The 15,182-nt window shown below is 41.0% G+C and overlaps 1 protein-coding gene across 1 annotated transcript in view; it reads left to right on the top strand.

Moving 5' to 3' along the window:
• Positions 1 to 12,326, top strand: part of LOC109897607 (protein shisa-9B) — a 33,538-nt gene extending 21,212 nt beyond the window's left edge. Inside the window, exons 3-4 of the mRNA XM_020492124.2 lie at positions 1,896 to 2,054; positions 8,249 to 12,326. Of these exons, the coding sequence (XP_020347713.2) occupies positions 1,896 to 2,054; positions 8,249 to 8,667 (578 nt within the window). The 3' untranslated portion in view covers positions 8,668 to 12,326. The remainder of the gene's footprint in view (positions 1 to 1,895; positions 2,055 to 8,248) is intronic.
• Positions 12,327 to 15,182: the final 2,856 nt, after the last annotated feature.

Below are 15,182 nucleotides of genomic sequence, written 5' to 3'. Positions count from 1 at the left end.
TGACGCAATACGAAACATCTCCCAGTCCACGTGATGGAAGCAGTCTTGGAGTGTGGAGTCAGCTTGGTCGGACCAGCGTTGGACAGACCTCAGCGTGGGAGCTTCTTGTTTTAGTTTCTGTCTGTAGGCAGGGATCAACAAAATGGAGTCGTGGTCAGCTTTTCCGAAAGGGGGGCGGGGCAGGGCCTTATATGCGTCGCGCAAATTAGAGTAACAATGTTCCAAGGTCTTTCCACCCCTGGTTGTGCAATCGATATGCTGATAAAATTTAGGGAGTCTTGTTTTCAGATTAGCCTTGTTAAAATCCCCAGCTACAATGAATGCAGCCTCCGGATAAATTGTTTCCAGTTTGCAGAGAGTTAAATAAAGTTCGTTCAGAGCCATCGATGTGTCTGCTTGGGGGGGGATATATATGGCTGTGATTATAATCGAAGAGAATTCTCTTGGCAGATAATGCGGTCTACATTTGATTGTGAGGAATTCTAAATCAGGTGAACAGAAGGATTTGAGTTCCTGTATGTTTCTTTCATCACACCATGTCACGTTGGCCATAAGGCATACGCCCCCACCCCTCTTCTTACCAACTGAATGGATGTACAGTATTACCTTGACTAATCAGTAACCGCTACAGCCAAACACCATATCAATATTGAGCTATTAGTTAACTTTACGTTATTGATATTCTACTGTAGATAGCTACTGTAGTATTCCTGGAGTTATTAAGGTTCACCGTCCCCCAAACTGACACCTGGGCGTGGGTGCAGTCTGCTGTCTCCTGATCTCCTTTGGGTCCTGCGGGGCCAGTTGAAAATGATGCCCACAACATCTGGTTGCTCTGCCATGCCAGCAGGCAGGGGGCCAGCCAATTTGCCATGGTTCCATGCTTTCCTCAATTAAGCAGATGTCTGCATGCTGGATGCTGGATTAGTACCATTTTATAAAGAGCAGTCATCACACTCTCTCTCTCCAGCTGAGTCCCCAGGGAGGGCCAACCAGCACAGGGTGCAATGTTACCAAGGATCTGAAACAATTACCTCTGTCCATTCTTATCCATCCGTCAAATTGATTTCTATCAGGCCTATTGAGAGACATATCAGCTGGGGGCTGAGCTACGCTGCTGTTGGTTTTGGCTGAGACTTGGTTGGAGGAAACCAAAGCAATTCGATTGGGAGAGGATTAGCACAATGAGCTGGCTAGAGGGCCATCTAGCTCGGAGCGATGGACGGTTAATGATTTGTATCCCGGGGCTAACATGAAGAGAATATAACAATTGTGTTGGCAGGTCAATGAGATAGACCCCACATAGGCAGCTTACACTATCAGGTCTCGACTTCCACAGCTTTCTTGGGAGACACCAGCTCTTACATCTCACCACTGACAGGAAGGAAGAATCACTGATTTCAAAAATTCATGCAGCCAAATTAGCTAGTGGCCTCATGGGTGGAATGTTATTAATATTTTTCATAATTTCAAAATCTATAAAAAACATTTTTTTTAAGTAACCAAAAATCTGGTGTTTCTATGTCAATGGTCTTATGTGATGTATATAAAGTGTAATATTGGGATGCCAACTCAAAATGTAATACATTTCAACTATATCTGACATGGTGTTTTATTTTTTTAAGCCCATAGCCATATGAGTGAGGTTTCAAAGTAGATATGTTTAAGACTACCAAGAAACACTGTGTGACCCTGATTTTAGCCCACTGCAGTAAAAGGTTAAAAAAAATATTGCCTCACTTAAGTGGGAAAACAATACAACAGTGCACAATCGAACTACATTGTACCATAATCTCAATCACTCAGATGGAACATCAATATTTAATGACATTTTTTACTTTTTCTGTCAGACTGACATCTCTCTCTCTGCCATCTTTCTCTTTCTCTCCCTACAGAGGCTAACCAGATGAACAGTGTGGGTCCAGGATCATCACTAATGCCAGGCTTAGGGTCTCCTCCCCACCCCTACCCTTCCCTGGGACAGATCCCTAGCCCCTATGAGCAACAGCAACCTGGGAAAGAGCTCAATAAGTACGCCTCCCTGAAGGCTGTCGGTAAGAGACACACTTATTGCTCATTCTAAGATCTGCGGATATGGGAATACAGGAATAAGCGCTGAGCTGCTTCTCTGATTAACTTCATAATCAAAATAGCTAATCAGATTTCATCAGCTAATCAAAAGGGGTAATATATAATTTAATCATAATTTCAAATCTAATGAAATGCATATATTTCACAGTACAATATAAGAACCAGTGAAACCTTTGGAGACACCTACTGATTTAAGGGATTTCCTTTAAAAAAAACAATTTTCTATATTGTAGAATAATAGTGAAGACCTCAAAACTAGGAAGTAACACATGGAATCATGTAGTAATCAAAAAAGTTTTAAACAAATCAAAATATATTTTATATTTGAGATTCTTCAAACCCCTTGCCTTGATGACATTTTTTCACACTCTTGGCATTCTCTCAACCAGCTTCATGAAGTAGTCACCTGGAATGCATTTCAATTAACAGGTGTGCCTTGTTAAAAGTTAATTTGTGGAATTTCTTTCCTTAATGCATTTGAGCCAATTAGTTGTGCTGTGACAAGGTAGGGGTGGTATACAGATGATAGCCCTATTTGGTAAAATACCATATGGCAAGAACAGCTCAAGTAAGCAAAGAGAAACGACAGTCCATCATTACAATTTAAAACATGAAGGTAAGTCAATCTGGAAAATTTCAAGAACTTTGAAAGTTTCTTCAAGTGCAGTCGCAAAAACCATCAAGTGCTATGATGAAACTGGCTCTCATGTGGACCGCCACAGGAAAGGAAGACCTAGTGTTACCTCTGCTGCAGAGCATTAGTTTATTAGACTTAACTGCACCTCAGATTGCAGCCCAAATAAATGCTTCACAGAGTTCAAGTAACAGACACGTCTCAACATCAACTGTTCAGAGGAGACTGCGTGAATCAGGCCTTCATGGTCGAATTGCTGCAAAGAAACCACTACTAAAAGACACCAATAATAGGAAGAGACTTGCTTGGGCCAAGATATACGAGCAATGGACATTAGACCAGTGGAAATCTGTCCTTTGGTCTGATGAGTCCAAATGTGAGATTTTTGATTCCAACCGCAATGTATTTGTGATACGCAGAGTAGGTGATGATCTCCGCCTGTGTGGTTCCCACCGTGAAGCATGGAGGAGGAGGAGGAGGAGTGATGGTGTGGGGTGCTTTGCTGGTGACACTGTCTGTGATTTATTTAAAATTCAATGCACACTTAACCAGCATGGCGACCACAGAATTCTGCAGCGATACGCCATCCCACCTGGTTTGCGCTTAGTGGGACTATCATTCGTTTTTCAACAGGACAATGACCCAAAACAGACCTCCAGGCTGTGTAAGGGCTATTTGACCAAGGAGAGTGATGGAGTGCTGCATCAGATGACCTGGCCTCCACAATCACCCGACCTCAACCCAATTTAGACGGTTTGGGATGACTTGGAACGCAGAGTGGAGGAAAAGCAGACAACAAGTGCTCAGCATATGTGGGAACTTCTTCAAGACTGTTGGAAAATAATTCCTCATTAAGCTGGTTGAGAGAATGCCAAGCGTGTGCAAAGCTGTCATCAAGACAAAGGGTGGCTGCTTTGAAGAATACTAAAATCAAAAATCTATTTTGATTTGTTTAACACTTTTCAAATCAAATCTAATACATTTTATTTGTCACATGCGCCGAATACAACAGGTCTACACCTTAGAGTGAAATGCTTAAAAACAAACAAAATAGCACGGTTGGTTAAGAGCCAATAAAAAGGCAGCCATCCAAAAAAGGCGCCATTCTTATTTGTTTGCTTACTACATGATTCATGTGTTATTTCATAGTTTTGATGTCTTCACTATTATTCTACAATGCAGAAAATAGTAAAAATAAAGAAAAACCGTTTAATGAATAGGTGTGTCCAAACTTTTAACTGGTACTGCACATGCCATGCACACCTATAGTATGTGAGAAAGGGAAACCATTCCACTGAAATGGATGGGAATGGTACAGTATTTATTTGGCCATCTGTTAAATTGAAGGCATCTCTCTCATAAAAGAGGACGTGAGGATTATAAATATCAGCCGAGATCTCAAATGAGCATACGCCTCTGAAGTGTCGAACTTCCATGTAATCACACTCAAATTACATGATTAAATGTGGGCTAATTAACACAATGGAGATCTCAAATGATGAAAAAAAACAAGCAGCTAGTGTAGATATGTTCTGCTGCCTGCTGGAATGATCAGTTAGCCTGGTCTCCGTCTCCATCCTAGCATGCTGTATGGTTACTTACTGAGAGACACTGTTTATGTCACACTTTCCGTTTAAAGAAAAACCTCAAAGAAAGAGAGGCTCTCAACCAAAATATTTACACTGTGTAAACGGTTTATTTCAAATTAGACAGGATAACAGATGTGGAATTTTGCCTTTCAGAAAGGGAGGACAATAGCCTACCTTTTAGGAAAATTACTGTAAGTGAATTTGTCTCTCCAATTTCATGTCTCAAGGCTTGTCCATTGTTTTGCCTTTGTTGCTCTTAGGCGGCAATGAAAAACGTTTAAAAAGAAAGACAGTTCTGTATCACCTATAGTTTTGCTGCTGCAAATCATGAATGAGGAACCTTGTGAAATGTTGGACAGTCACTGTTACAGTACCAAAATCAACTAGTGAAGGTCTACATTGAGAGTCAGATCGTATTGACCACAGAACTGATATTAGGATCATGAAACCATGTCTCTTCAGTTATCCTTCAACATTATATTGGAAAATAGATTTTCTATAACATTTTGAGAGGGAAACTATAATAAATTAAACATCACTGCTTGACCCACCCCTTGCACCAGGGAAAAGCATTATTTACTGCAATGTGTCTTATGCCTCACCTCTCAATTCCCTGAGTGCTAAATCCAAGGTTTGGGAAATTATCAACCAAAATCTAGCAATCAATTATTCTCTCCCGCTGTCCCCCCCAGTGATTTTGTAAGGTCACAGAATTGGATTTCTCACAGACATTTACAATCTGAACTGGCTAACTTATAAAGGAGCGGGAGCCCCATTAGGGAGGTGTCTGAAGACATTTTGGATCTGCCTGCCACTCTTCTGGCTGTAAACACTAGGCTAATTATTTCTCATGCCATTCTCCAAGAAAGCTGTAATTATAATTGAGTTGAACATGACAATTCTGCAAGCAGCCTTCTCTTTGATGCATTCATTTAGGATACAAGTCTACATGAAGATCTCTGCAAGTTCAGTATTGTGTGTATGCCATAGACAGTGAATTAGATTGGGATTCTAATTTATGTATGGCTGTCGTGTGCCAGGGGATATTGTTGATTTCCTCGTCATGTAGTTATGTCAGAGACATTCCCTGTTATCTTTGCCTCTCCATTTGAAGCTAAATGCCATGGTGCTGAACTAATGCCTCTGAAATTTAGAAAAAGGGAATGATTAATTAGGCTCACAGGAAAGCAATGTCTAAGCATGTTGACTTTATCTCAAAGTTTTTTTTTTACACTGATTGATGCTCAAACAGTCAGTCGTTTTCTCCGTACACCAATAGGAGAAACAGGCGCGTGAGCTAGCAGAGCTGATAAACGCTCTGATTAATAAACCAGAGAGACAGGCATCAGAAACCAGCTCTGCTTCTGATGGGGAATTAAAATAAGTGATGGAGACATATTTGATAGTGTTTATCACCCTAATTAAACAGGGGTCTCTTTATGGATTCTGCCTGATTCAACTAAAGGAACTTCAAAGCCCCTCGCCATAAATGGGGCTGGATGAGATGGCAGCTGTCAGAGTTGCAGAGGCACAATCCCACAGAGGATGGTGTGGCGGCGGGCATGTGGAACATTCACCAGATTCTCTCTGTGACATCATAGACAATCAGATGAAACTTCTCTGACTGCTGCTAATCTAGTGAAGAGGCGTCAAACTGCAGATGGATCATTAGGGGATACAAAGACTGTGGTGAAACATACACTACCATTCAAAAGATTGGGGTCACTTAGAAATGTCCTTGTTTTTGAAAGAAAAGCACATAATTTGTCATTAAGAAACCCTTTTCCAATTATGTTAGCACAGCTGAAAACTGTTGTCCTGATTAAAGAAGCAATAAAACTGGCCTTCTTTAGACTAGTTGAGTTTATCTGGAGCATCAGCATTTGTGAGTTCGATTACAGGCTCAAAATGGCAGCATCATTAAATAGTACCCGCAAAACACCAGACTCAACGTCAACAGTGAAGAGGCGACTCTGAGATGCTGGCCTTCTAGGCAGAGTTGCAAAGAAAAAGACATATCTCAGACTGGCCAATAAAAATAAAAGATTAAGATGGGTAAAAGAACACAGACACTGGACAGAGGAACTCTGCCTAGAAGGCCAGCATCCCGGAGTCGCCTCTTCATTGTTGACGTTGAGACTGGTGTTTTGCGGGTACTATTTAATGAAGCTACCAGTTGAGGACTTGTGAGGCGTCTGTTTCTCAAACTAGACACTCTAATGTACTCCTCTTGCTCAGTTGTGCACCGGGGCCTCCCACTCCCCTTTCTATTCTGGTTAGAGACAGTTTGCGCTGTTCTGTGAAGGGAGTAGTACACAGCGTTGTACGAGATCTTCAGTTTCTTGGCAATTTCTCACATGGAATAGCCTTCATTTCTCAGAACAAGAATAGACCGACGAATTTCAGAAGAAAGCTCTTTGTTTCTGTCCATTTTGAGCCTGTAATTGAACCCAAAGTGCTGATGCTCCAGATACTCAACTAGTCTAAAGAAGGCCAGTTTTATTGCTTCTTTAATCAGAACAACAGTTTTCAGCTGTGCTAACATAATTGAAAAAGGGTTTCCTAATGATCAATTAGCCTTTTTAAAGTAATAAACTTGGATTAGCAAACACAACGTGCCATTGGATCACAGGAGTGATGGTTGCTGACAATGGGCCTCTGTATGCCTATGTAGATATTCCATAAAAAATCTGCCGTTTCCAGCTACAATAGTCATTTACAACATTAGCAATGTCTACACTGTATTTCTGATCAATTTTATGTTATTTTAATGGACAGAAAGTGTGCTTTTCTTTCAAAAACAAGGACATTTCTAAGTGACCCCAAACTTTTGTATCTAATGAGAGCTGCCCGGTGACTAGGGGATGGGAGGAAGAACAGAGGAATGAGTGCCTGTGGGGAAACTTATTAAACTGTTTGGGTTGAGTCTATATGAACCAATGTGGTCCCCTCCCTGCTCTCTGATTCTCTGATGTGTATTAAGCTGTAGGCCATTGATGTGTACGCTATGAAAGCACATTGTGCAGAGGGAGCTCTGTACTGCTCCTCTCTTGTTTGAGACGAGTCTCACTCTAATATGGCGTTGTCCGATCCAGAACATTGAGGCTGAGGCCGTTTGCCTCTCCCTCCGCCCACCAGGGTATCATAACAGATTAAAGGTCACCGGCAGGACATTTAATTAGAAAGCCTGAAATGTCACACAGGGAAATGACTAATGCTGTAGAGTATGGCGTTGCTCCACAATTAGTGAGGGGATAATGTTTTCAGAACAGGTCTGCACCAGACTGGACATGTCAAATGACACCATGTAACAATGTCAGTGGCTGTTATGGGCAAATTATGTCCGATAGTTAAAGGATATATTAAATATACTATAGAAATCAAGTAAACATTCCAGAATGCTCAGGGACATATTCATTTGCATATTACAATACAACTGTGCACACAGCCAGCTTTGAAAAGAGCAAACTCCCCAACCAGTCTGGAGGGGGTTGTTTACTATTAGCCAAAGCCTGCATGTTTCCAGATGATAATGGCATTGTTGGGAAAATCATTTACATTTATATTCAAATGGCATGATGATATACAAGACATATCAACAACATTCAACACGGCTCAGGCAAAATGTACTATTCACCTCAGTATCCTTTAAAAAACTTTTAGCTACCATTTTCTCAACTGTTCCTCACCCCACATGACAATATGTAATCTATCCCAGTTTAGGATTATTATGGCATGTACATAAATATAGATTTGGAAACAGTCCAAAATACTCAAATACTTCAATATCTCAACTAATCTAAATAAATCTCACCAAAGCTAAGACCTGAACATTTGCTATTGTCTGTGCATGACATTAACAAAATGGCTGTCATTCCAATATTTTTTCATTTATGTTTTTTTTGCTCGTGTATGTGTGTATGTCTGTTTCCAGCGGAGAAGGTTAATGACAACTTCTACACCAACCGGCGGCACATGGTAGAGATGGCAGCCAAGGGCAGTCTCCCTATGCACCCGATGCATCGCATAGAGCAGGAGCCCAGCAACCCCTACAGCCCTCCCTTACAGCCTTCCCTAAAGCAGAACGGACACAAGTCCAAAAGCACCAAGGGCCACAGCAGCCACAGCAGCAGCTCCCATACCCTGGCCTATGGCTCCAACACCATCGCCAACCCGGGGATGCAGAAGAACTGGGACGGCTCAGAGACGGTGGGCCGCCGGCAGAGCCACGGCACTAAGAAACACTGCACCATAGAGCAGGTGAACGAGATGCACAGCACCTCGCGCAGCCAGCACTACATGCCCCCGCAGCCCTACTTTGTCAGCAACAGCAAGACAGAAGTGACTGTCTGATCTGAGAGCCCACCCCACCACCATAACCACTATAACCCCAGCTGCAAGAAAGAGAGAGAGCGTGAGAGCGAGAGAGAGAGCGCGAGAGAGAGAGCGAGAGAGTTGGTCAGAAGGTTGCTGTAGAGGCTGAAGTAGAACAGCGGTCCTGGATTGAGTGCCCCTCTCTAGGGATGCTGTGTGTCAACTAATGCGTGTGGCTGACTGTGCATGTGACAGGCATGTGTGGGACTCCTGCCAGTGGGGGGAGAGTGACCACAACAACATACTCCAAACCTCCAAGGTTTCGGTCATCACTGTATTGGTGATTATATTGCAACTTATAGAAACAAATCATATACTGCAAGTCAGACTAACATATGTGAGCAGAGCATAGTAATGATTGACCTCTGATGGGACAGATTTAGCCAGGATGAGCCTGGAGCCATGCCGCGGTGGAAGAGACTGGAACTGGACAAAAGCCCAGTGGCAATAGACTTTTCCTATTGTCAGTATTAACTGAGATCTCAAAGGGCCTGAAAATGTGTATCATCTCATGTAGTTTCCATTGAATCCGCCGCGGATAAGCCAGTAGGTTTAGATCTAGACGCAGTGGAGCAGAGGAGTGTAAAGGGATACATTGTTCTCCTCAACATTGATTGACATTTCCTCAGATGTTGTGTAGTGTATATACTGTGGGGGGGGGGGGGGGGACTTGTTGGTAATGCTCATGCTCGGGAACCTCGGGCTCATGATTACATCTATCGGGAAACAGTGACAATTTCAGATATGGACTGTATATTCTCCTTCAGAAACTACAGGGCATGAGGTGGATGAGACCAAACCAGTTCTGTAGCCACAACGTTACACACACCCTACTCTGCTCTCTCTGGTGTTAGGGCTGTGCCTTTCTCTGAGAAAACTATGAAATACTGTTCAAATCAAAGAGCTCGTCTTATAAACCATTGTCTAAGGTGTGGAATTTACTTAAATGTCTTCATCTTGCAAACAGGTCCATAACTGTCAGTTGAAAACGGTGAGTTACATCTATCATTTCACATTCTTTATTTCTGTTTCCATTCGACAATGCATTGTGTGTGCGTTTACCTTGGTACCTTAGAACAATGATAGAGAAAACACAGAAGGAATTGTGTCCTTTCCATACATGTAACGTCACTGCCAATACATTTGTGAATATATTGCCCATATATTTATGATAATCCCATGCTAATCAATTTGGGAGTTAATGTTGTGCAGTGGTGCCTGTTTCTCACCCACCTCCATCAATACTACCAAATCTTTACATGGCCTAGAGCCAGGCCCCCCATCTCAGACTGTTGTGGCAGTAGAAAACTACTGAGGGCTCCTTTATGGCTACCCAGAGAGATGTTAAAGGGTAGTAGATGTTCCTGAAACAGCCATAAAAAGGTACAGCCTGAGTAAATAGAGTGGATGGATTTCATTTAGTATGAGATCAAGCCCTGAATTAAGACAGAGAAGGTCCTCTGAAATCACCATGAGTTGATGTCATTGCATGCACAAATCAAACTAGCTTTCTGTAAAAGAGAAATTGCAATACGTTATGTACTAATAATTGTTTTTAAAAAATGGTTTCCCTATTTTTCTTATTATTATTAAAAAAAAAGAAAATCTACAGTTTCATCAACTTTATAAGTTATACACATAAAAATAAAATGTGTTCATTTTGAATATCTGGAGTAGCCTACTAAAACACCTGGGAGTACCCATGTACAAACACACAGGTCAAGATGTGCCTGTCTTTTCCATTGGGCTAGTTGTGCGTCATCAGATGAAAAATAGTACATTTTTCTCCCAACACTCCATTCTTGGGAGCCCACACGAGCAACACAGTGCATTAGCATGCCACACTTACCAAAACAAGCTTTTTAAATAAAGGGCTTCTGATGCAATTTGCCATGTGTTGCGTTTGTCACTGCCCACTGATTCAAGAGCAGCCCACACTTTGTCCGTATGTCTTAATCATGTCTCTCAACATTCCATGGCTTTCAACTGTCCATTAGTCTGTCTGCCAGTGACAAAGTGGCTCTAATGGCTGGAGGAGTGACAGCCAGCAGCTTGACGCTCATTCTCTTACTCACCACATGAGATCTGGTAAGAATAGCCGTGAGTCACATTCCCTACTTTTAGAACTTTGGAAAGCATTAGAGGTGGACAAAAAGTCTTTTTATTCTGTGGTTGGTACAGTACGAAAAACTAGACGACGGGAACAATCCTCAATACTGATTTGCTAAGGCCTACTATACAATACGTGCTTGTATTTTTAACCACATTTGAACCAGATACTGTATGTATTGTATAGTCAGGCACACAACTATATGTTTTGAGTGTGTTATCACATTGTCAGTGAATCGTAATGCACCAATACTGTAGATTGCTGCAATATGCTAACAACCAACGCACCATCTCATTTCTCATAATAAATATGTTCAAACCTTTATTTTGCTATTGCTTGACGTAACTCACAGTCACACAAACTGCAACACGTTGTATTGTTGTTTCAAGACACTTGTTTGGAGAATTGTCTAGACTAGACTCGTCATATATGCTGTTTTTGGCATATATGCAATGCATATCAGTTCAACATTTGCACCAATAATACAGAAGACTTCAGAATACCAATGATGTGATGCAAAAAAATGGATGCATATTTGTGTATTACATTTATCTATACAAAACAATGTCCAACAATGAAAATGGTAAGGAAAAATACTGCAAATTTGCATTGATTGCAAAAGGGCTGATTCTTTAGGTCATAAATATAGAGACGTATTTAGTATGGCTGTACAGTACATAGTTAAGGTGATGTTTTGGTAGGGCCATAGAATAAGTCTGTGCCTTGTGTCCAAAACAAATGTGCACCTGATTTAATTGTCCAAATACTGACTGGTCTAGGAACAGATTGATGCCTAATATTATACCGTATAGCATGATATGAAATCACTGTTCCACTTCAAAGGACCCTCTCAATATCAATATCATATCCAACAAGAGTTCATTTAAAAAAAAGTATAATCACCAGAAAATGTATCTGGTTTCTCAGTGTTAAAACATGTGCAGAAGTCCACCGCTCCATTGATTGTAGATAGAGTGCACCTATTATACTGTTCCAGTCATGGAGGGAACCTAGAGTAACACTTATATGTGTAGTAGTGAAGTAGAACTCCCTCACTCAAATAGCTTCCACTGATATAATAGCATAAAACATGTACATGACGTGTAGATTAACATTCCAGCTGACTGGTCATCATGCTACATAATGGCATACTGTAAAGTAATAGCACAATGACAATTGACTCTAAATCATGTCCTATGAAATTATTTAACTATTTACATCCAAACTTTGCTCATTTCTCAATCTAAATCAAAACATTCTCCACCTAATCCTCATTGAACTAAATTGTGCCCCTGGCTGAGGCTGAATTGCATTCATGATGCAGCTAGTGGTCTTGGTTCCACCCTTTAGGAGTGGGAAGACGATGGTGCTCTTTGTCAGTGGATCATGTTATTCATGAAGCACAACTGATTTTGTATCCTAACAAAATGAAATATTACTTGTCATAAATGTATGTGCAAGTTGGGAAGCTCAAACTCCATTGTATTGTACACATCTAAAATCATATTTACAATAAATCTGTTTCTTCTCAAGATTTTTTGTGGTGAGGTACAGTATATCCATGGTTGCATTATTTGAATGTTGCATTTCTCTTGATCTTACTATGATTAGGCTTTAGCTTAGAGGGCTAACACTTGTGTCACCCGACGCAAAGGAGACCCAGGTTAGAACCCAATCGGTCATTCATCCAGTCAACATTTCTAGTGAACATACAGGAGGCTGCATAGATCATCGTAAACTTGCAGAAATTCCTTTGAACAGCATCCACTTGCAGCCATTCAGTCTAGACTGATTGTGTTCCCATGCATTCAACTTAGCTAATAAAACCCCAAACCCTTGTTCCCTGCAGTGAGAGTTAACCTGGCTGTCTAGCGTGATCTTTTAGCAGCCCTGTTAGCTCATCTATCAGCCGGAGAAGAGCCCTACCTTTTTCTTCATGTTGAGATGGCTCTTCATTACAGCCCAATCTGTCCCTGGACGTTTTTATTGACACACAAAACTCAGCTGACCTCTTTCTATGGAGATTGTTCTCCTTCGACACCATCCATCAGCAGCGAGGCGATGGTGTCAGCGCCACATTAAATGTTTGCTCAAACAGAAGGTCTTTACAGGTACTTTAGAGGTACTATCGGGACCCTCAGCTACATTCTTTTCCATCTTCAAATTGGCCATTGAGTGGGGCAAGTTAAGAAACAGAGGATTTATTTTCTTCTACCGGTTTTAACCCACTTTATCTAGCTAATCAGATTAAATATGACTTTTTACAATAAAGTTATTTGAGTAGAGTTTAGATTTTGTAAAACATTTTCTAAGACAGTGAGCAACATTTTGAGACGTTTAAGAGATGATTTTCAAAACAGTTGCCAGACTTAACGTTGCTCATTGAGTCATTACCATTGGCTGTAGGAGCCTCTTAATAAATTCTCCACCATCCAGCCAGTCGTATAGGAGATTAGCCAATATTGACGTGCTGACTGCGGTCTTATTACAGATGGAGATGGCAGCTGTTGAAGTGCCTATGTCACTCTCATGTGAAGTGGTCAGTACGAGCTAATCTCCTGCTTCAGCTTGGATAAATATAGAACAGGAATCGTTCCTGTGTATTTTAATTAACCTTTATTTAACCAGGTAGGCTAGTTGAGAACAAGTTCTCATTTGCAACTGCGACCTGGCCAAGATAAAGTATAGCAGTGTGAACAGACAACAACACAGAGTTACACATGGAGTAAACAATAAACAATAAACAAGTCAATAACATAGTAGAAAAAAAATGTATATACACTGTGTGCAAAAGGCATGAGGAGGTAGGCAATAAATAGGCCATAGGAGTGAATAATTACAATTTAGAAGATTAACACTGGAGTGATAAATGATCAGATGAACGAACATGTGCAGGTAGAGATACTGGTGTGCAAAAGAGCAGAAAAGTAAATAAACTAAAAACTATATGGGGATGAGGTAGGTAAATTGGGTGGGCTACAGTATATACCGAAGGACTATGTAAGCTGCAGCGATCGGTTAGCTGCTCAGATCGCAGATGTTTAAAGTTGGTGTAGTAAAAGTTGGTGTAGTTGATGTAGTTGTTTAAATGGCTGGATCTGAGTGTGACTGACTAGCGCACCTAGTCGGCACCTGGACAGCAATTAGTCAAAGAAAATCTTTCCATGTCTTATCTTTAATGGGATGCCATTGTGCAGGACAGGACTCCCAGTAACTATTAGCAGTTGGTGGCAGTGGCTAGGTAAACAAACCCATAGTGTGGATTCTTTTGCAGTCCCTCCTTGTCCGTAGACTGCTTTCAAAGTAAGGAAACAAATATGAAATTTCATAATTTGGCTGAAATATCCCTTTAACACCCATATGTTGGAAGAGGCTCGCTGAGACTAGCAAGTTGTTGCACAGTGATTCTAATGCTATGAGTGGTTGTGTTCTGAGACCATCTGGAATACCTTGTTTTGCTATCTGTGCTTATGAAACAAGGACATCTGCTCAAGAAGCATTATCTGGTCTCAGCAAGACCACAGATGCTGCCAACAGAGACCCGACTCAGACTAATCCAGACTGCTCATCTGATTAATCATGTCGCAATGAAACTTCACTGTTCACAGAACTACTTTGGCATCCATGACTCATGTCCAGACATCTATGCTCAATTTTAGAGTTTGGCCCCTTTGTTTGTCATCCCTTTTAGTTTAAATGTCTGCTGCTGACAAACGTCACTCTAAGGTCAGGTGTAATTTGCTGAGAGGTGTTAAGGGTCCTAAAGGGTATTGAGGCTGTGTCATTGATCCTTATTAGGTGAATGAACTACATTCAACGAACCGACCTTGCTCAAAAGCTAAGCAAATAGGGTTTCAATATGTAAAGGTTATTTTTGTCCTAAAGCCATGCTATTTTCGTTTCATTTTGCAGAACACTTGAGTATTAACCTAGAAACCCAGTAAGACATTGTATATCAACAGTGTGACAGCCTGTTATAATTTTTACACAAACCCTCTTTAATGACAATGGCGCGACACCAGACAACCTTCCAACTGCCACTGTCTCACCTGCTATGTGCTTGGCCTAATTACTACAGTTAATGTTCCAGTAATTAAGGCCACACTGAAGCAGGAGTTACTGTATTATAATGCACTGCTTCTGTTGTGATGCTGACACCCAGGCTTCCCATAAGGAGCATTGTATTTCACATCTTCTAGCCTCAGAGTGAAGATACTGGGGAAAAAAACTGGTTGAATCAACGTTATGTCCATGTCATTTCAAACAAAAAAGTCAATGTGATAACATTGAATCAACATGGAAAACTAATTGGATTTGAAAAAAGTCATGAACGTAAGGGATTATTATTATTTTTTCACCCAATGTTTAACCTAAATCCAATGAC

Source organism: Oncorhynchus kisutch, linkage group LG10, assembly GCF_002021735.2.
Source record: "Oncorhynchus kisutch isolate 150728-3 linkage group LG10, Okis_V2, whole genome shotgun sequence".
Classification (NCBI taxonomy): domain Eukaryota; kingdom Metazoa; phylum Chordata; class Actinopteri; order Salmoniformes; family Salmonidae; genus Oncorhynchus; species Oncorhynchus kisutch.
This window is presented reverse-complemented; position numbering and strand designations above follow the sequence as displayed.